The 23,054-nt window shown below is 44.2% G+C and overlaps 1 protein-coding gene across 1 annotated transcript in view; it reads right to left on the bottom strand.

Moving 5' to 3' along the window:
• Positions 1-19,522: 19,522 nt before the first annotated feature.
• The window catches only part of LOC117548924 (secreted frizzled-related protein 1-like), a 46,159-nt gene continuing 42,627 nt past the window's right edge, over positions 19,523-23,054 (bottom strand). Inside the window, exon 3 of the mRNA XM_034220456.1 lies at positions 19,523-21,294. Coding sequence (XP_034076347.1) covers positions 20,969-21,294 — 326 coding nt within the window. The 3' untranslated portion in view covers positions 19,523-20,968. The remainder of the gene's footprint in view (positions 21,295-23,054) is intronic.

Genomic DNA, 23,054 nt, shown 5'->3' with positions numbered 1-23,054 from the left:
TCCTGCTGATGTTCAGGTGTATATCAGTATGTAGTGTCTCTACTTTAAAGAGTCCTCTCCTGCTGATGTTCAGGTGTATATCAGTATGTAGTGTCTTTACTTTAAAGAGTCCTCTCCTGCTGATGTTCAGGTGTATATCAGTATGTAGTGTCTCTACTTTAAAGAGTCCTCTCCTGCTGATGTTCAGGTGTATATCAGTATGTAGTGTCTCTACTTTAAAGAGTCCTCTCCTGCTGATGTTCAGGTGTGTATCAGTATGTAGTGTCTCTACTTTAAAGAGTCCTCTCCTGCTGATGTTCAGGTGTATATCAGTATGTAGTGTCTCTACTTTAAAGAGTCCTCTCCTGCTGATGTTCAGGTGTATATCAGTATGTAGTGTCTCTACTTTAAAGAGTCCTCTCCTGCTGATGTTCAGGTGTATATCAGTATGTAGTGTCTCTACTTTAAAGAGTCCTCTCCTGCTGATGTTCAGGTGTATATCAGTATGTAGTGTCTCTACTTTAAAGAGTCCTCTCCTGCTGATGTTCAGGTGTATATCAGTATGTAGTGTCTCTACTTTAAAGAGTCCTCTCCTGCTGATGTTCAGGTGTATATCAGTATGTAGTGTCTCTACTTTAAAGAGTTCTCTCCTGCTGATGTTCAGGTGTATATCTGTATGTAGTGTCTCTACTTTAAAGAGTCCTCTCCTGCTGATGTTCAGGTGTATATCAGTATGTAGTGTCTCTACTTTAAAGAGTCCTCTCCTGCTGATGTTCAGGTGTATATCAGTGTGTAGTGTCTCTACTTTAAAGAGTCCTCTCCTGCTGATGTTCAGGTGTATATCTGTATGTAGTGTCTCTACTTTAAAGAGTCCTCTCCTGCTGATGTTCAGGTGTATATCAGTATGTAGTGGTCTCTACTTTAAAGAGTCCTCTTCTGCTGATGTTCAGGTGTATATCTGTATGTAGTGTCTCTACTTTAAAGAGTCCTCTCCTGCTGATGTTCAGGTGTATATCAGTGTGTAGTGTCTCTACTTTAAAGAGTCCTCTCCTGCTGATGTTCAGGTGTATATCAGTGTGTAGTGTCTCTACTTTAAAGAGTCCTCTCCTGCTGATGTTCAGGTGTATATCTGTATGTAGTGTCTCTACTTTAAAGAGTCCTCTCCTGCTGATGTTCAGGTGTATATCAGTATGTAGTGTCTCTACTTTAAAGAGTCCTCTTCTGCTGATGTTCAGGTGTATATCTGTATGTAGTGTCTCTACTTTAAAGAGTCCTCTCCTGCTGATGTTCAGGTGTATATCAGTGTGTAGTGTCTCTACTTTAAAGAGTCCTCTCCTGCTGATGTTCAGGTGTATATCAGTATGTAGTGTCTCTACTTTAAAGAGTCCTCTCCTGCTGATGTTCAGGTGTATATCTGTATGTAGTGTCTCTACTTTAAAGAGTCCTCTCCTGCTGATGTTCAGGTGTATATCAGTATGTAGTGTCTCTACTTTAAAGAGTCCTCTCCTGCTGATGTTCAGGTGTATATCAGTATGAAGTGTCTCTACTTTAAAGAGTCCTCTCCTGCTGATGTTCAGGTGTATATCAGTGTGTAGTGTCTCTACTTTTAAAGAGTCCTCTCCTGCTGATGTTCAGGTGTATATCAGTATGAAGTGTCTCTACTTTAAAGAGTCCTCTCCTGCTGATGTTCAGGTGTATATCAGTATGTAGTGTCTCTACTTTAAAGAGTCCTCTCCTGCTGATGTTCAGGTGTATATCAGTGTGTAGTGTCTCTACTTTAAAGAGTCCTCTCCTGCTGATGTTCAGGTGTATATCAGTATGTAGTGTCTCTACTTTAAAGAGTCCTCTCCTGCTGATGTTCAGCTGTGTATCAGTATGTAGTGTCTCTACTTTAAAGAGTCCTCTCCTACTGATGTTCAGGTGTATATCAGTATGTAGTGTCTCTACTTTAAAGAGTCCTCTCCTGCTGATGTTCAGGTGTGTATCAGTATGTAGTGTCTCTACTTTAAAGAGTCCTCTCCTGCTGATGTTCAGGTGTATATCAGTATGTAGTGTCTCTACTTTAAAGAGTCCTCTCCTGCTGATGTTCAGGTGTATATCAGTATGTAGTGTCTCTACTTTAAAGAGTTCTCTCCTGCTGATGTTCAGGTGTATATCAGTATGTAGTGTCTCTACTTTAAAGAGTCCTCTCCTGCTGATGTTCAGGTGTGTATCAGTATGTAGTGTCTCTACTTTAAAGAGTTCTCTCCTGCTGATGTTCAGGTGTATATCAGTATGTAGTGTCTCTACTTTAAAGAGTTCTCTCCTGCTGATGTTCAGGTGTATATCAGTATGTAGTGTCTCTACTTTAAAGAGTCCTCTCCTGCTGATGTTCAGGTGTATATCAGTATGTAGTGTCTCTACTTTAAAGAGTCCTCTCCTGCTGATGTTCAGGTGTATATCAGTATCTAGTGTCTCTACATGTCTCCATGCTTTAATGTTCAAAAAGCTCTTCATTGTTCTCATACTGTCTGTGCTGCAGCACCTCTTTTCACCCTCTGTCTGAAACCAGAGCCCAGTCTGCTCTGATTGGTTAGCTGGTCGGCTCTTTTGTGATAGATCAACCATTTAGAGATGTCCCGCCCCTTAGCCTAAAAGCGTAAAATGTGTTTGAGCGCTAGCCAATAGGAGGTGTATTCCCTCTCCCTATCAGTTTTCACAGACCCTTGTATACCTATAGTTGCTGTAAAGTGATCCTGTGGTATTTTTGCTGGATTTGAGACTAAACTGTTCATTTTCTTTGTGAGATGATTAAAATCCCATGAGGCTTTAAAGCATGACATCAGTTTGTATTACTGTAAACATCATAAGGTAATGAGGATTTCTGATGAATGAGTAAACCCCAGTGTGCAGTAAACTCTGGTGAAAGTGAGTTTAGGTGCGTTTACACTCCCCGACATCCTGGTCTTCGCTAAGTAACAGATGCTTGGTTGGTTTTTATTGGGGGAACAATTTATGAATTTCACTTACAGTTGTTGGCTCTGGAAGCAGGAGACACATTATTGAGCAACAACTGAACTTTTAACAGCCTGTCGGGATGGATTTGGCCGATCCTCAAACATCGAATGAAGTCCTGCAAAGCTGGCGCAGAGAAACATTTACCGTAAATGTGTTTTATCTGGTTAGAAAATAGAAAACTGATTAAGGACAGAGGTGGGAGAAGTACTCAGATCTTGTACTTGAGTAAAAGGAGAAGTACTCAGATATTGTACTTGAGTAAAAGGAGAAGTACTCAGATCTTGTACTTGAGTAAAAGTAGAAGTACTCAGATCTTGTACTTGAGTAAAAGTAGAAGTACTCAGATTGTGTACTTGAGTAAAAGTAGAAGTACTCAGATCTTGTACTTGAGTAAAAGTAGAAGTACTCAGATCTTGTACTTGAGTAAAAGTAGAAGTACTCAGATCGTGTACTTGAGTAAAAGTAGAAGTACTCAGATCTTGTACTTGAGTAAAAGTAGAAGTACTCAGATCTTGTTCTTCAGTAAAAGTAGAAGTACTCAGATCTAGTACTTGAGTAAAAGTAGAAGTACTCAGATCTTGTACTTGAGTAAAAGTAGAAGTACTCAGATCGTGTACTTGAGTAAAAGTAGAAGTACTCAGATCTTGTACTTGAGTAAAAGTAGAAGTACTCAGATCTTGTTCTTCAGTAAAAGTAGAAGTACTCAGATCTAGTACTTGAGTAAAAGTAGAAGTACTCAGATCTTGTACTTGAGTAAAAGTAGAAGTACTCAGATCTTGTTCTTCAGTAAAAGTAGAAGTACTCAGATCTAGTACTTGAGTAAAAGTAGAAGTACTCAGACCTTGTTCTTGAGTAAAAGTAGAAGTACCTGAGTGTAGGAATACTCTGTTACAGTAAAAGTCCTGCATTCAAAATTTTCCTCAAGTGAAAGTAGAAAAGTATTCTCATCTAAATATAGTGAAAGACAGTGAAAGTAGTCGTTGTGCAGATTGGTCCATTTCAGAATAATATATATGATATGTTTTATAATGATTGATCATTAAAGTGTTCTCAAAGCTGGTGAAGGTGCAGCTAGTCTGAATGGCTTTGTATACTGCAGGGTAGCTGGTGGATTTACTCCAGGTGGAACTAAAGTCTGATTCAACACTTGATTAGATTTCACATCATTCATCCACATCTGTGAAGTAACTAAAGGGATTAAATAAATGCAGTGGAGGAAAAGTACACCATGTACCTCTGAACTGTAGTGGAGTAAATATACTTGTAGCAAAAAATTGAACTTAAGTACAGTACTCGAGTAAATGTACTTAGATACTCCCCACCTCTAACTGATGATAAGTGGGTTTGTGAGGAAGGATTATAGAAGTGAAAGCTTTGTAGGAACGCGTCTCTTGTTTTCTGACCGATGCTTAATTCTCCCTAATCTCCCCAGAGCTGCCTCCATTACAGAATGACTCTGCCCCCCCCCCCCTCGTGGTTATTCCTGACAGGCCTTCATGGTTTTTTAATGGCCGCTCGTAAATTCTCACTTTTTCACCAAATGTTTTTACAACGTGTGGCTGCTCGCTGCTGATAGCCGGCGAAGGCCATGTGGACTCTGGCATCACACCACTTCATCCTCAGAAATGTGTTCAAATTGTTTTGAGATGTGCAAGTAAATATAAATGAAAGAGAAATAGTGCAAGAAGAGTCTATATACAAGTCATTGGAATATAATATATAAGATCAATAATTAGCAAGATGCAATCAGATGAATGTTTATGGGTGTTCTTTAAAAGGTTCAGGTGTTTAACAGTCTTATGGCCTGTGGGATGAAACATCTTAAGAGTCCCTGGCTGTTAAAAACTAATAAAACAGATGAAAAATTGCAAGAGGATCCGTCTCAGCGAAGTAGAAGAAGTGTTGCTGAAAGCTGTGAGAGATTCAGAAGAGCTTGAACTTTATATTATCAGCCATACTCACTTTCCTGCGTGAGCAAAACGCTTGGTGCACTGCAGGAGTCAGGGATCTGATCCAGGATCTGATCCAGGACAGCAGGAGTATAGTTACTGGAACAGCAACCCTACAATGACATCACCCTATTAAAACTAATGGCTATTATTCAAAAACATATGCCCGCGGGCCACATGTGTAGTCCTTCCCCTCCTTCCCCTCCTTCCCCTCCTTCCCCTCCTTCCCCTCCTTCCCCTCCTTCCTCCTTCCCCTCCTTCCCCTCCTTCCCCTCCTCCGTCTGCTACTTGTGCAGCGCTAAAGAAAACAATTGTTTCTCTGTTTCCATTTTCCTCTCAGGTTATCCCCTTTCTCCCCCTGGATTTCAGCGGTGTATGTAGTCGTAATCTCACGCTGCGAGAGGCAAACCGCCCGAGGGTTCTGGGCGGCTCACAGCCAGAAGATTGATATGACTAATCCACCAATTTGACTGCGGTCCCAGAATTCCTGAGCAACCTGGTTTGAAACGCTGCGACGCTTCGCTCCCCCTGAATCCTGCAGACAGACCAGAGACGCTAAAGGTCCCCTATTATGCAAAATCCACCTCTTCATGTCTCCTCTACATCAACATGTGTCCCCTCTTCTTCATGTCTCTTCTACATCAACATGTGTCCCCTCTTCTTCATGTCTCTTCTACATCAACATGTGTCCTCTCTTCTTCATGTCTCTTCTACATCAACATGTGTCCCCTCTTCTTCATGTCTCTTCTACATCAACATGTGTCCCCTCTTCTTCATGTCTCTTCTACATCAACATGTGTCCCCTCTTCTTCATGTCTCTTCTACATCAACATGTGTCCCCTCTTCTTCATGTCTCTTCTACATCAACATGTGTCCCCTCTTCTTCATGTCTCTTCTACATCAACATGTGTCCCCTCTTCTTCATGTCTCTCCTACATCAACATGTGTCCCCTCTTCTTCATGTCTCTTCTACATCAACATGTGTCCCCTCTTCTTCATGTCTCTTCTACATCAACATGTGTCCCCTCTTCTTCATGTCTCTTCTACATCAACATGTGTCCCCTCTTCTTCATGTCTCTTCTACATCAACATGTGTCCCCTCTTCTTCATGTCTCTTCTACATCAACATGTGTCCCCTCTTCTTCATGTCCTCTTCTACATCAACATGTGTCCCCTCTTCTTCATGTCTCTCTACATCAACATGTGTCCCCTCTTCTTCATGTCTCTTCTACATCAACATGTGTCCCCTCTTCTTCATGTCTCTCTACATCAACATGTGTCCCCTCTTCTTCATGTCTCTCCTACATCACACATGTGTCCCCTCTTCTTCATGTCTCTTCTTCTACATCAACATGTGTCCCCTCTTCTTCATGTCTCTTCTACATCAACATGTGTCCCCTCTTCTTCATGTCCTCTTCTACATCAACATGTGTCCCCCTCTTCTTCATGTCTCTTCTACATCAACATGTGTCCCCTCTTCTTCATGTCTCTTCTACATCAACATGTGTCCCCTCTTCTTCATGTCTCTTCTACATCAACATGTGTCCCCTCTTCTTCCTGTCTCTTCTACATCAACATGTATCCCTCGGCTTCATGTCCTCTTCTACTCAACAGTGTCCCACTCTCTCATGTCTCTTCTACATCAACATGTGTCCCCTCTTCTTCATGTCTCTTCTACATCAACATGTGTCCCCTCTTCTTTCATGTCTCTTCTACATCAACACGTGTCCCCTCTTCTTCATGTCTCTTCTACATCAACACGTGTCCCCTCTTCTTCATGGTCTCTTCTACACAACATGTGTCCCCTCTTCTTCATGTCTCTTCTACATCAACATGTGTCCCCTCTTCTTCATGTCTCTTCTACATCAACATGTGTCCCCTCTTCTTCATGTCTCTTCTACATCAACATGTGTCCCCTCGTTCTTCATGTCTCTTCTACATCAACATGTGTCCCCTCTTCTTCATGTCTCTTCTTTCACATCAACATGTTGTCGCCCTCTTCTTCATGGTCTCTTCTACATCAACATGTGTCCCCTCTTCTTCATGTCCTCTTCTACATCAACATGTGTCCCCTCTTCGTCATGTCTCTTCTACAATCAACATGTGTCCCCTCTTCTTTCATGTCTCTCTTCTACATCAACATGTGTCCCCTCTTCTTCATGTCTCTTGCTACATCAACAGGTGTCCCCTCTTCTTCTCATGTCTCTTCTACAATCAACATGTGTCCCCCTCTTCTTCATGTCTCTTTCTACATCAACATGTGTCCCCTCTTCTTCATGTCTCTTCTACATCAACATGTGTCCCCTCTTCTCATGTCCTCTTCTACATCACATGTGTCCCCTCTTCTTCATGTCTCTTCTACATCAACATGTGTCCCCCTACTTCTTCATGTCTCTTCTACAATCAACATGTGTCCCCTCTTCTTCTGTCCTCTATGTCTCTTCTACATCAACAGGGTAGATACAAAATGTGTCCCCTCTTCTTCATGTCTCTTCTACATCAACATGTGTCCCCTCTTCTTCATGTCTCCTCTACATCAACATGTGTCCCCTCTTCTTCATGTCTCTTCTACATCAACATGTGTCCCCTCTTCTTCATGTCTCCTCTACATCAACCATGTGTCCCCTCTTCTTCATGTCTCTTCTACATCAACAGTGTCCCCTCTTCTTCATGTCTCTTCTACATCAACATGTGTCCCCTCTTCTTCATGTCTCCTTCTACATCAACATGTGTCCCCTCTTCTTCAATGTCTCTTCTACATCAACATGTGTCCCCTCTTCTTCATGTCTCTTCTACATCAACATGTGTCCCCTCTTCTTCATGTCTCTTCTACATCAACATGTGTCCCCTCTTCTTCATGTCTCTTCTACATCAACATGTGTCCCCTCTTCTTCATGTCTCTTCTACATCAACATGTGTCCCCTCTTCTTCATTCTCTTCTACATCAACATGTGTCCCCTCTTCTTCATGTCTCTTCTACATCAACATGTGTCCCCTCTTCTTCATGTCTCTTCTACATCAACATGTGTCCCCTCTCCTTCATGTCTCTTCTACATCAACATGTGTCCCTCTTCTTCATGTCTCTTCTACATCAACATGTGTCCCCTCTTCTTCATGTCTCTTCTACATCAACATGTGTCCCCTCTTCTTCATGTCTCCTTCTACATCAACATGTGTCCCCTCTTCTTCATGTCTCTTCTACATCAACATGTGTCCCCTCTTCTCATGTCTTCTACATCAACATGTGTCCCCTCTTCTTCATGTCTCTCTACATCAACATGTGTCCCCTCTTCTTCATGTCTCTTCTACATCAACATGTGTCCCCTCTTCTTCATGTCTCTTCTACATCAACATGTGTCCCCTCTGTGGAAAGAGACTCTGAAAGTTTCAGGAACAAAGATTCTCTCTCTTTTTGATCCATTTCTATAAAAACCTGTCTGAAAATGAACTGATCAGATTTTGGCCACTTTATGATGTCATAACGATGTTGTGTCTTGAGTAACCATTAGCCAATCAGCAACCAAGGTAACCCCCCCCCCCCCCCCCCTTATCACCTGAATCTCCTCTAGAGCTCCATTGAGTTCTTTGTAACCAAATGTCTCTCAGAGGGGCGTGGGGAGGGGCTCCTTGTTTTCATCTAAAGTAACAGACAGAGAATCAGCACTTTGGAAACAGGGCTGAAACAGAGGGGATTATGGGTAATGCTGCAATGATCTGTTTGGTGTTTCAGCCAATCAGAGACAGGCTCTGGATAGATATTGATGAAAAACAGTATAATAGAGGACCTTTAATGCTTTGCTTAAAAACGGCCAAACATAAATATGGATTATAAAGCTGGACAACTGACTCTGTTGTTGTAAATTTACCTGAAATGTTTTATGGGTTTATTTTAACCATGTGATCACATGATTGCGGCTACACTGAACAAAAATATAAACGCAACACTTTTGTTTTTGCTCCCATTTTTCATGAGATGAACTCAAAGATCTAAAACATTTTCTAAATACACAAAATAACCATTTCTCTCAAATATTGTTCAAAAATCTGAAAAAATCTGTGATAGTGAGCACTTCTCCTTTGCAGAGATAATCCATCCCACCTCACAGGTGTGGCATATCAAGATGCTGATTGGACAGCATGATTATTGCACAGGTGTGCCTTAGGCTGGCCACAATAAAAGGCCACTCTGAAACGTGCAGTTTTGCTTTATTGGGGGGGTCTGGGGGGGTCCGAAAACCAGTCAGTATCTGGTGTGAGGGGTAGGGTTAGGGTTAGGTTGGGGAAGAGCGAGTGGCCTGTATTCGTCGTCCATGACATACGCCTGCCCATACCATAACCCCACCACCACCATGGGCCACTCGATTCACAACATTAGAAATGGTTATTTTGTGTATATAGAAAATGTTTTAGATCTTTGAGTTCATCTCATGAAAAATGGGAGTAAAACAAAAGTGTTGCGTTTATATTTTTGGTTAAGTTGACCAAAACATGTGTTGATAAAATGCTAAAAAAGTTGATGGCAACAAAAAAAATGGCAAACGAACAGGTAAAAGTTGATGACAAAAAGGGAAATGATGAAAACGAATTTGTTGGCGAAAAAAACAGAAAATGGACAAAAAAAAGTTGACCCAAAAAAAGTTGACCAAAAAAATGTTTTACAAATACATTTGACCAAAGAACAAATGTAACCCAAAAACATTGGCCTAAAGAAGTTGACTAAGAAATGGTGACCCAAAAAAAAGTTGATTAAAAAAAAGTTGACCAGAATAACGTTGACTGTCTCAGTTATTCTGTCTAATAACTGTAAGTGTTTGTCAGAATATCTCAAATGACTAGGTTAGCTACGTTAGCTAGCTAGCTTACAGCAAATCTGCAGTAACATCAGAAGGAGTCATGTGACCACATTGTTAAAATAAGACCATCAAAGATTTTAGGTAAGTTTCCAACAACATCCATCCATCCATCTTCTCCCGCTTATCCGTGGTCGGGTCGCGGGGGTAGCAGTTCCAGCAGAGAGCCGCAAACTTTCTTTTCCCTGGCGACATCAACCAGCTCTGACTGGGGGATCCCAAGGCGCTCCCAGGCCAGCGAAGATATATAATCCCTCCACCTGGTCCTAGGTCTACCCCTTGGTCTCTTCCCAGCTGGACGTGCCTGGAACACCTCCCTAGGGAGGCGCCCAGGTGGCATCCTAACTAGGTGCCCGGACCACCTCAACTGGCTCCTTTCGACGCGAAGGAGGAGCGGCTCAACTCCGAGTCCCTCCCTGATGACCGAACTTCTCACCTTATCCCTAAGGGAGACACCAGCCACCCTGCGGAGAAACCCCATCTCGGCCGCTTGTATCCGCGATCTCGTTCTTTCGGTCATGACCCATCCTTCATGACCATAGGTGAGGGTAGGAACGAAAATGGCCCGGTAGACAGAGAGCTTTGCCTTCTGGCTCAGCTCCCTTTTCGTCACAACGGTGCGGTAAAGCGACTGCAGTACCGCTCCAGCTGCTCCGATTCTCCGGCCCATCTCACGCTCCATTTTTCCCTCACTCGAGAACAAGACCCCGAGATACTTGAACTCCTTCACTTGGGGTAAGGACTCATTCCCTACTTGGAGTGGACAGTCCATCGGTTTCCTGCTGAGAACCATGGCCTCAGATTTGGAGGTGCTGATCCTCATCCCAGCCGCTTCACACTCGGTTGCGAACCGATCCAGTGAGTGCTGAAGGTCGCAGACCGATGAAGCCATTAGAACCACATCATCTGCAAAAAGCAGTGGTGCAATCTTTAGTCCACCGAACTGCAGACCCCCTCCCCCACGACTACGCCTCGAAATCCGATCCATGTATATTACAAACAGGATTGGTGACAAAGCGCAGCCCTGGCGGAGGCCAACCCTCACCGGAAATGGGTCCGACTTACTGCCGAGGACCCGGACACAGCTCTCGCTTTGGGAGTACAGAGATTGGATGGCCCTGAGTAGAGACCCCCTCACCCCATACTCCCGCAGCACCTCCCACAGTAACTCCCTGGGAACTCGGTCATACGCCTTCTCCAAGTCTACAAAACACATGTAGACCGGATAAGCGTACTCCCAGGCCTCCTCCAGGACCCTTGCGAGAGTAAAAAGCTGATCCGTCGTTCCACGACCAGGACGGAATCCGCATTGTTCCTCCTCAATCTGAGGTTCGACAATCGGCCTGACCCTCCTTTCGAGTACCTTAGAGTAAACTTTCCCGGGGAGGCTGAGTAGTGTGATGCCTCTGTAATTGGCACACACCCTCTGATCCCCCTTTTTGAAAAGGGGAACCACCACCCCGGTCTGCCACTCCTTCGGTACTGTTTCCGACTTCCACGCAACGTTGATGAGACATGTCAACCATGACAGTCCCTCAACACCCAGAGCCTTCAGCATTTCTGGGCGGATCTCATCCACCCCCGGGGCTTTGCCACTGTGGAGTTGTTTGACGACCTCAGTGACCTCCCCCCGGGAGATTGGTGTTGATCCCCCGTCATACTCCAGCTCTGCCTCTAACATAGAGGGCGGAGTTGTCGGGTTCAGGAGTTCCTCAAAGTGTTCCTTCCAACGCCCTAACACTCCATCAGTTGAGGTCAACAACGTCCCATCCTTACTGTACACAGCTTGGATGGTTCCCTGCTTCCCCCTCCTGAGGTGTCAAACAGTTTTCCAGAACAACTTTGGTGCCGCCCGAAAGTCCTTCTCCATGTCTTCTCCGAACTTCTCCCACACCCGCTGCTTTGCCTCGGCCACGGATGAGGCTGCTGCCCTTCGGGCTTGTCGGTACCTTGCAACTGCCTCGGGAGTCCCCCGGGATAACAAATCCCTGAAGGCCTCCTTCTTCAGTCGGACGGCTTCCCTGACCACCGGTGTCCACCAGGAGGTTCGAGGGTTTTGAGCTGTACTGTACTGTACCCAATATACAAGCTGTTAATAAACTTTTCAATCAATCAATCAATCAAACCGCCCCTTGAGGCACCTAAGACCTTGAGACCACAGCTCCCCGCCGCGGCTTCGGCAATAGAGGCTTTGAACACCGACCACTCTGGTTCAATGTCCCCAACCTCCACAGGAATGCCCGAAAAGCTCCGCCGGAGGTGTGAGTTGAAGGCCTCCTGAACTTGGGCCTCCTCCAGACGTTCCCAGTTCACCCAAACTACACGTTTGGGCTTACCAGGTCTATCCAGAGGCTTCCCCCGCCACTCGACCCAACTCACCACCAGATGGTGATCAGTTGACAACTCCGCCCCTCTCTTTACCTGAGTGTCCAAAACATACGGCCTCAGGTCCGATGATACGATAACGAAATCGATCATGGACCTTCTGCCTAGGGTGCTCTGGTACCACGTACACTTATGAGCATCCTTATGTTCGAACATGGTGGTTGTTATGGCCAATCCTTGACTAGCACAGAAGTCCAGTAACACACCACCACTCCGGTTCAGATCAGGGGGGCCGTTCCTCCCAATCACGCCCCTCCAAGTGTCTCCATCATTGCCCACATGTGCGTTGAAGTCTCCCAGCAAGACTAAAGAGTCCCCTTCAGGAGCCCCATACAGGACTCTTTCCAGGGTCTCCAAGAAGGCCGTATACTCTGAACTGCTGTTTGGTGCATAAGCACACACAACAGTCAGAGTTTTCAAAGACACATCTGGACACCACTGTCTGTTTAAGATGCTGCGCCACTGCCTCACATCACCAAGAGGATAACAGCCATATTGGCAGCCGGTAATCCATCATAACACGACTCTGTTTCTCACGTCTCTTCACCAGCTTTAGTTTGATGGATCTCTGAACCACGGCTGAGTCTTGAGGTTTTAAAAAGTGAGTTACTCCTCTGTTCCTAATCCATGTTTGAGCTTTCAAAGCACCACCACTGCTATAAATCTGTCCTTTGTGTTTAACGGTATAGCTGTATTCTCTGTTTTATGGCACCGCCACCACAAGTAGCCAGGAACTTCAAAGGTTGGGAGGATTTTGTGTTGCCATCAAAAAGTATGGGATACAAATCACATTTATTATGTAACGTAAAAGTGATTTCCTGTAGTTAAAATCTGACATGAATCCTCTTTAACGCTTGGTTTTGAAACCCTAAAATGCAGCGTTAGCTAGAGTTTATCTTGAGTGTGAGACTGCTTTAAGAAAGTCTTTGTAAGGAAGCAGAACGTTGCAAACAAGTTTCAGCGTCCAAAAACATTTCCACTAGCAGAAACAATAGAAATATAGAAACACAAACGTTCCAAAACATGCTATGAAGAAACATCGCGTCACTCTTTAGTGTCCCCTGGTCTCCAGCTGTGTGCGTCACTCTTTAGTGTCCTCTGGTCTCCGCTGTGTGCGTCACTCTTTAGTGTCCCCTGGCCTCCAGCTGTGTGCGTCACTCTTTAGTGTCCCCTGGTCTCCAGCTGTGTGCGTCACTCTTTAGTGTCCTCTGGTCTCCAGCTGTGTGCGTCACTCTTTAGTGTCCCCTGGCCTCCAGCTGTGTGCGTCACTCTTTAGTGTCCCCCTGGTCTCCAGCTGTGTGCGTCACTCTTTATGTCCCCTGGCCTCCAGCTGTGTGTGTCACTCTTTAGTTCCCCTGGTCTCCAGCTGTGTGTGCGTCACTCTTTAGTGTCCTCTGGTCTCCAGCTGTGTGCGTCACTCTTTAGTGTCCCCTGGCCTCCAGCTGTGTGCATCACTCTTTAGTGTCCCCTGGTCTTCAGCTGTGTGCGTCACTCTTTAGTGTCCCCTGGCCTCCCAGCTGTGTGCGTCACTCTTTAGTGTCCCCTGGTCTCCCAGCTGTGTGCGTCACTCTTTAGTGTCCCCTTGTCTCCCAGCTGTGTGTGTCACTCTTTAGTGTCCTCTGGTCTCCCAGCTGTGTGCGTCACTCTTTAGTGTCCCCTGGTCTCCCAGCTGTGTGCGTCACTCTTTAGTGTACCCTGGTCTCCAGCTGTGTGCGTCACTCTTTAGTGTCCCCTGGTCTCCCAGCTGTGTGCGTCACTCTTTAGTGTCCCCTGGTCTCCCAGTTGTGTGCGTCACTCTTTAGTGTCCCCTGGTCTCCCAGCTGTGTGCGTCACTCTTTAGTGTCCCCTGGTCTCCCAGCTGTGTGCGTCACTCTTTAGTGTCCCCTGGTCTCCAGCTGTGTGCGTCACTCTTTAGTGTCCTCTGGTCTCCCAGCTGTGTGCATCACTCTTTAGTGTCCCCTGGTCTCCCAGCTGTGTGCGTCACTCTTTAGTGTCCCCTGGTCTCCCAGCTGTGTGTGTCACCTTTTAGTGTCCCCTGGTCTCCTAGCTGTGTGCGTCACTCTTTAGTGTCCCCTGGTCTCCTAGCTGTGCGCGTCACTCTTTAGTTTCCCCTGGTCTCCCAGCTGTGTGCGTCACTCTTTAGTGTCCCCTGGTCTCCCAGCTGTGTGTGTCACTCTTTAGTGTCCCCTGGTCTCCCAGCTGTGTGCGTCACTCTTTAGTTTCCCCTCGTCTCCCAGCTGTGTGCGTCACTCTTTAGTTTCCCCTCGTCTCCCAGCTGTATGCGTCACTCTTTAGTGTCCCCTGGTCTCCCAGCTGTGTACGTCACTCTTTAGTGTCCCCTGGTCTCCCAGCTGTGTGTGTCATTCTTTAGTGTCCCCTGGTCTCCCAGCTGTGTGTGTCACCTTTTATTGTCCCCTGGTCTCCCAGCTGTGTGCGTCACTCTTTAGTGTCGCCTGGTCTCCCAGCTGTGTGCGTCACTCTCTAGTGTCCCCTGGTCTCCCAGCTGTGTGTGTCACTCTTTATTGTCCCCTGGTCTCCCAGCTGTGTGCGTCACTCTTTACTGTCCCCTGGTCTCCCAGCTGTGTGCGTCACTCTTTAGTGTCCCCTGGTCTCCCAGCTGTGTGCGTCACTCTTTAGTGTACCCTGGTCTCCAGCTGTGTGCGTCACTCTTTAGTGTCCCCTGGTCTCCAAGCTGTGTGCGTCACTCTTTAGTGTCCCCTGGTCTCCCAGCTGTGTGCGTCACTCTTTAGTGTCCCCTGGTCTCCCAGCTGTGTGTGTCACTCTTTAGTGTCCCCTGGTCTCCCAGCTGTGTGCGTCACTCTTTAGTGTCCCCTGGTCTCCCAGCTGTGTGCGTCACTCTTTAGTGTCCCCTGGTCTCCTAGCTGTGCGCGTCACTCTTTAGTTTCCCCTGGTCTCCCAGCTGTGTGCGTCACTCTTTAGTGTCCCCTGGTCTCCCAGCTGTGTGTGTCACTCTTTAGTGTCCCCTGGTCTCCCAGCTGTGTGCGTCACTCTTTAGTTTCCCCTCGTCTCCCAGCTGTGTGCGTCACTCTTTAGTGTCCCCTGGTCTCCCAGCTGTGTACGTCACTCTTTAGTGTCCCCTGGTCTCCAGCTGTGTGTGTCACCTTTTATTGTCCCCTGGTCTCCCAGCTGTGTGCGTCATTCTTTAGTGTCCCCTGGTCTCCCAGCTGTGTGTGTCACCTTTTATTGTCCCCTGGTCTCCCAGCTGTGTGCGTCACTCTTTAGTGTCCCCTGGTCTCCCAGCTGTGTGCGTCACTCTCTAGTGTCCCCTGGTCTCCCAGCTGTGTGTGTCACTCTTTATTGTCCCCTGGTCTCCCAGCTGTGTGCGTGACTCTTTAGTGTACTCTGGTCTCCTAGCTGTGTGCGTCACTCTTTAGTGTCCCCTGGTCTCCCAGCTGTGTGCGTCACCTTTTATTGTCCCCTGGTCTCCCAGCTGTGTGCGTCACTCTTTAGTGTCCCCTGGTCTCCCAGCTGTGTGCGTCACTCTTTAGTGTCCCCTGGTCTCCCAGCTGTGTGCGTCACTCTTTAGTGTCCCCTGGTCTCCCAGCTGTGTGCGTCCCTCTTTAGTGTGCCCTGGTCTCCCAGCTGTGTGCGTCACTCTTTAGTGTACCCTGGTCTCCAGCTGTGTGCGTCACTCTTTACTGTCCCCTGGTCTCCAGCTGTGTGCGTCACTCTTTAGTTTCCCCTGGACTCCCAGCTGTGTGCGTCACTCTTTAGTGTCCCCTGGTCTCCCAGCTGTGTGTGTCACCTTTATTGTCCCCTGGTCTCCCAGCTGTGTGCGTCACTCTTTAGTGTCCCCTGGTCTCCCAGCTGTGTGCGTCACTATCTAGTGTCCCCTGGTCTCCCAGCTGTGTGCGTCACTCTTTAGTGTCCCCTGGTCTCCCAGCTGTGTGCGTCACTCTTAGTGTCCCCTGGTCTCCCAGCTCTGTGTGTCACTCTTTATTGTCCCCTGGTCTCCCAGCTGTGTGCGTCACTCTTTAGTGTCCTCTGGTCTCCTAGCTGTGTGCGTCACTCTTTAGTGTCCCCTGGTCTCCCAGCTGTCTGCGTCACCTTTTATTGTCCCCTGGTCTCCCAGCTGTGTGCGTCACTCTTTAGTGTCCCCTGGTCTCCCAGCTGTGTGCGTCACTCTTTAGTGTCCCCTGGTCTCCAGCTGTGTGCGTCACTCTTTAGTTTCCCCTGGACTCCCAGCTGTGTGCGTCACTCTTTAGTGTCCCCTGATCTCCAGCTGTGTGCGTCACTCTTTAGTGTCCCCTGGTCTCCCAGCTGTGTGCGTCACTCTTCAGTGTCCCCTGGTCTCCCAGCTGTGTGCGTCACTCTTTAGTGTCCCCTGGTCTCCCAGCTGTGTGCGTCACTCTTTAGTGTCCCCTGGTCTCCGTTGTGTTTTGAGCTTCTTCAGCGTTTGGTTCCTGCAGCTTTTAGTAAACGTCTCCTCGAGCTGCTGAATGTCCTCTAAACGCTGCATGTGTTGTCAAGTTGCTGGAGATGTTTCTTGATCCAATCAGACCTGTAGCAGCATGTTAGGACAAAGACTTGAAGTGTGTTGTAATCATATTGGAGTGATGATCGAATATGTTCCTGAGGTGGAAACAATCAAAAAAGCACTTCATCATCTTTGAGGTTTTCTGTAAACGAAGGAATGCATCAGGATGTTTCTTCATATTTTCTCGTAATAGGACAAATTTGGATCCGGGCCCGGGGTTTTCTGACTCTTTTGAAGGCAGCTGAAGTAATGATTAGAAAGCAAAGTCCACATCTGAGATATATTTTCCAATTCCAGAGCCGTTACTGGAACCAGATGGGCCGAGACGTTGGTCCGTTTGATACTTCCTGTTTTTTTTAACAAGCCTTTTTATTGACACAATGGTTTCATGTTTTGTTGTTTACGCCTGTTGCACGGACATGATGGATTTCAGCTCGTAAAATTGTTTACATTCAAACATTTATCATCCAGTGACTCGGATCTATGTTTCTGTTGTGTGCGAGGGAAACAAAAAGCTGCTGTTTGTGTTCTGTGCACATTTGCATCTTACCGTTCATGAATCAAATGAAATGCAGCGGGAAAGTGACGCCTGCTCAGCATGGAAACCACATCCATCAGCAGACTCTGTGAAAACAAATCTTTCAGGGTCTGACAGTTGATTAGCCTTTTGGTTAAGAAAGCATTGGAGTTCTCTATCAGCATGAGATCTTAATGAGCTATGTCTCAGGATTAGCATTTAAACACCGCATACCGAGGCAGCCTGTGAAACCACAGAAACCCTCGCAGACATGAGGGGAATGAAAACAAGAGGGTTCTTCGCTGAGTAGATTTTGCTTTATCTCTCCCAAAAATCGTTAAAATGTAGGTTTGGCAAAGCTACAAAAAGTCCTCTGTTTGACATAACCGTCAAAACACAGGATGGCTGTTTTGGCACGGATGATTTAATAAAAATCACACAGCACATACAAAGGCCCTCATTGTGGTTTAAAGAGGAAAAAGGAGAGGATGGAAGGTCTTTGAAATAAAGGTTTGGGAAGCCACAAGTGTATAAGAAACTAACTTAGTTTGAAACAGCTTTTAGGCACATATTCAATAAGCAAACTACGGCATTTTTAAAATCACGTGTTGTTTCCTACAATCTCACATGATTTATACATCAGCTCCATTAGGATTACCAGCAAAAAGCTACGTGACAATTCGAATAAAAATACATTTGCTGTAAGCCTGTCACTCTGGTGTTTGAAAGGCCATTTTGCTAATTAGCACAATAGGTATCGCACACAGATGTTGTCGACTGGAATTCACTAGTTTTTCTAGTATGTTGGCCCAATCCCAAACCGACCCCTACCCACTTCCACTCCGTTTGTGCTTTCGATGATAACAACTTCATGGTTACCTTTTTAATTAGGATTATATACCTGTGTCTAGTCTAGAAAACTGTAGACTTGTTCATTTGATTGTAAAGTTTTTGTATACTCACAGATATTTTACAGTTGCAAAAACTAAGCAGCTTATAAACATCGATTTTAAATATAAAAAAACGTTTACAAAAAAAAAAACCGCCACTTAAGTTGTTGAGTTTTATCATAATCATTACTTATTATTATTTCTTTATTTCTGATTCAAAAGAAACTAACTTACATTGAAACAGCTTTTAGGGACATATTCAATAAGCAAATTACAACACTTGTATGCTGCATTTACTTCTTTCTTAACCTGTTAAGACCCAAGCCTGTTTTTCAGGCCTCAGGCTCCAAAATGACATGCCCAGACAAATGACACTTCTAAAAGGGGTACATTAATAATCCTGTTTCTCAAAGCAATGATAAACCTGTGAGTTAGATGTAGAAAAGTCAGAATCTATAGATGTTTTTTATTTTAAAGTAAATTTAAGATTGAACAAAAAATGTAAATTATAGTGTCCGTCCAAAAATAACCCATTACTTACTTATAGTGAAAACCAGCCTTGAATGATGGGATAGTAGACTAAAAGCTTTAGGAATTCAAACTACAACATATAATAAGTACACTGTATCAAGATTGATGCAAAACAAGTGACATTTGACCTTTTTAGAGAGGTTTAGCAAAAGAAACCCACTTCTGGGGCCATTTGGGTGGATTTTCCATATCCTGGCCCCCATTGGTCGATTTTGATGATTGACATTTTAACAGTTAGAGCCAATATAATTGAGGGGAAGCTCCTACAATCCATCTAAACATTACCCATTGGTGAATGCATGCCAGCACGCCCAAAACCGGAAGATGGGTTGTATTCCTCACACACTCTATATGAAATCTCAGTTTTTTAGGGTTTTTGACAAAAAATGTATGATGGATTATCAGTAATCATTTCAAAGTGACACAGACACATTGGGCTATGGGGCTTAACAGGTTAATGGCTATTCAGACTGTGTTGAATAACTTCATGGTTACGTTTTACTTATGATTGTATACCCATGTCTAGTCTAGAAAACTGTAGACTTGTTCATTTGACTGTAACGTTTTGAATATTCACAGATATTTTTACAGTTGCAGAAACTAAGCAGTTTATAAACATCAGATTTGAATAAAACGGTTTTATGTTGTTGCCATAACAGTGATAAACAGTGAATTTAAATAATGCTACGTTTCTTTTAGCAAATGGAAAATAAAAGTCTGGAAATATTGATTCCTCGCTGCTACAGGTGAAGTCACGTGATCACCTCCATATTGTTATTAAGCCACAAATGTCTGTACCACATGTAATTTCAATCCATCCTGTAGTTGGTGAGATATGTTACAGGACAAACCAATCAACCGAAATGGACATAAACACACCCTTTAAAAACAGATTTAAAACTATAACAAAATAATAAAAGAGACACTTTTTCAGTTTTACATATTTATGTAAAATGTGTATGTACAAGTAATAGGCAGCAATGCACCGCTGACATTCAAACTGAAACAAAATAGTGCTAAAACCGATTGTGACAATTGAGAAAAACAAAAAAAACAGAATACAGAAATTGCAATTTTTGCACTTGTTGTACTGATTACTGAAGACTGGATGTAGAGAGTAAGAAAAGTGGTGCTAACACCACACATATCAGGTAACAACGCACAACAGGTATAAAGAAATCTACCATAAAGGCCTCATGTTATCTCATGACGCAGATTGGTGGTTAGTCAATAATTAAATGAAAAGGAAATGATCAAAATGATTGGTAGTGCATTCTTCAATCAGCTGACGGCAGAACTCTGTCCATAAGTTATTCAACAGTAATCTGGAGTCTAATAACTGGTTTTATGATTTGTTATTAAATGATAAGACTATCTGAAAGAAAAGTTAAACATTTGTCTTGCTGAGAGTTAGAGGAGAAGATCTACACCACTCTTGAGTCTGTACGCTATAATATGAAGCTAGCTCCACATGGTTAGCTTAGCATAAAGCTTTGAGGCAGCTAGCATGGCTCTGTTCAAGACATGTCAACAATAAACTCACTAATGTACACATATTTCATAGTTTAGTCTGTACCAATAACAACAAATGCTATTTGTTTTAGCTATTGGACAAACCCAGCTAACTTCTGTTACATATGCTAGGCTAAGCTAAGCTAAGCTAGCCACCTTCTGATCCTAGCTTCATATTTAAAGTAGAGATACAAGAGTGGTATCTTCTTATTGAGCTCTCAGTTATAAAATCCACTCTACTTGCAAGCTAAATATGAAGCTAGCGCCACATGGTTAGCTTAGCATAAAGACTTGAGGCATCTAGCATTGGTTGGTCCACAACATGTCTATCAGAACTTTTTTAACTCACTAATTGACACACATTTCATTAGTTTAATCTGTACCAATAACAACCAACGGTATGTGTTTTAGCTATTGGACAAACCCAGCTAACCTCTGCTACTTATGCTAGGCTAGGCTAAGTTAGCCACCTTCTGATTATAGCTTAATATTTAAAGTAGAGATAGAAGAGTGGTATCGATCTTCTTATTGAGCGCTTCGTGATAAAATCCACTCAACTTTTAAGCAAGAGTAAGAAAGATACTGTATCTACAAACATAGTGGAAATGATTTCAGTGAGGAAGGGCTTTTACTACAAAGTCCTTTTTCTTAAGGCAGATTTAAAAAAAGGAAAGCCAGTTTACTGTGGTGTCATCACTCACCACAATCATTTTAAAACTTAACAAAAGGACGTTTCCAAAGTATATCTGTAAATATACAAAGATATAGATATATAAACAGGACAATAGAAAGCAAAGTTTAGGATTTTGTGCAAGTTCATATGTAGGATGAGATGCGAACGAAGGACGACGGGGGACGCGTTATTTGAAGACGTTCTCGAAGGCGGGACATTTGTAGGTCTTGAGTTTCTTGATGGCCTTTTTGAACTCTTTGCTGGACTTGTCCCACTTGTGGATCCCAGTGAGGAGGAACTGCTTGTCCACCTTGCGGCCCATAATCAGGTACTGGTTCCCCAGGTTGTCCAGTTGCTGGCAGGGACAATCGGCGCCATTCTTCAAGTACAACACCAGCGACTTCATGTCCTTCTTCTTCAGGTTCCCCGTCTTCAGCATCTTCTTCCTCTTCTGCAGGACCACCTTGCGGTCCATGTTTTCCCGCGTCACCTCCTTGATCTTGGTCTTGAAAGCTGTTGGTGGAAGAAACAAAGGGAACAATCAGTTAATCAGTTTAAAGGTGGATTGCACAAAAGGTCCAGTCTAGTTAATATTTTGTCGGTACAAACATACCAGACATGCACGGTGTCTCAACCTCTGCATTAGCAAATTAAAACACCATACAATATGTAAGCTAATGTCATCCTGTAAGGGTAAAATGTTGGAGTAAAGGATTCCACTTCCACTGGAATATTGAATGTACCATTTTGTCTTTCCCTACTGTCTTTAAACGGTATGAATGGGTTGTTTTTCGAACTAAAGAAGCCCTTCATTATGGGGTTTTCCCTTTTCCTCTAGTGTGTTCTATAGGTTGTAGTGCATGTAAATGGTCTGCAAAGGCTAAAATCCCTGTGTTCCCACCGGAGGGAGTTTCTCTCCATGTTCTCATCAGTTCATTCTTGAATCTGAGTGGATTTTTGTGCAGAATTCAAAGAAATTCTCTCAAGGGCTTTTAGAGATGTTTCCAGTCAGGAGGATGGAATCAGTTCGTTCAACCAGAAAACGTCAACAACGTCTTTCAGAAATCAGAAGCAGAGTCAGGTTTATTTCCAGGTAACACATACGAGGAATTTGACTTGGTGTTGTGGTATATACATACAAATAAAACAAAAATAAAAAACACAGATAGAGAACTATTTGAAGAAAACTATAATAACATTAAAACAAATTGTAAAATATATCAACTATATTTATCCATCAAGCCTGATGAAATTAATCATCTAAATAAAATTCAAGACTGCCTCAAGAACTTAAAAACGTGGATGACCTTACATTTTTTTATGTTAAACACGACCAAAACTGAAGTTATTGTACTTGGCCCAAAGAATCTACGAAACAAATTATCTAAGGATATACTAACTATGGATGGCATTAATTTGGCCTCCAGTGAGACTGTAAGGAATCTTGGTTTTATATTTGATCAGGATTTATCCTTTAACGCCCACATAAAATCAATTTCAAGGACCGCCTACTTCCATCTACGTAACATTGCAAAAATCAGGCATATCTTGCCTCAAAACGATGCAGAGAAACTAGTCCATGCATTTGTTACTTCAAGGCTGGATTATTGTAACTCTTTATTATCAGGGTGTACCAAGAAGTCAGTCAAGTCGCTTCAGCTGATTCAAAATGCTGCAGCTCGTGTACTAACCAGAGTTAGGAAAAGGGACCACATTACTCCTGTTCTGGCTGCCTTACACTGGCTCCCTATAGAACACAGGATAGAATTTAAAATGCTTCTTCTCGCCTACAAAGCCCGTAATGGGCAGGCGCCATCTTACCTTAAAGAACTCATTATACCCTACTGTCCTACTAGGGCATTGCGTTCCAAGAATGCAGGGTTGTTGGTTGTTCCTAGAGTCTCTAAAAGTACAATGGGAGCCAGAGCCTTTTCTTATCAAGCTCCACATTTGTGGAATCAGCTTCCAGTTTGTGTTCGGGCGGCAGACACCCTATCCGTTTTTAAGAGTGCGCTTAAGACCTTCCTTTTTGATAAAGCTTATAGTTAGGGCTGATTAGATTCAGCCCCTAGTTTTGCTGATATAGGCTTAGTTTGTCGGGGGACATCTTACTTCTTCCTTCTCTCTGTCTATACCTGTGTACTCTCATGTTCCCATTAACCCAGCTTCCCCACATTTCTTTCTTTTTGGTGTCTGTATACGCCGGGATCCGGAGTCATGGATGATCCTGCGATCCTCTGTCCTGGATCGCGAGCCCTGGATCTTGAGTCGTG

Source organism: Gymnodraco acuticeps, unplaced genomic scaffold, assembly GCF_902827175.1.
Source record: "Gymnodraco acuticeps unplaced genomic scaffold, fGymAcu1.1, whole genome shotgun sequence".
Taxonomy (NCBI): Eukaryota; Metazoa; Chordata; class Actinopteri; order Perciformes; family Bathydraconidae; genus Gymnodraco; species Gymnodraco acuticeps.
This window is presented reverse-complemented; position numbering and strand designations above follow the sequence as displayed.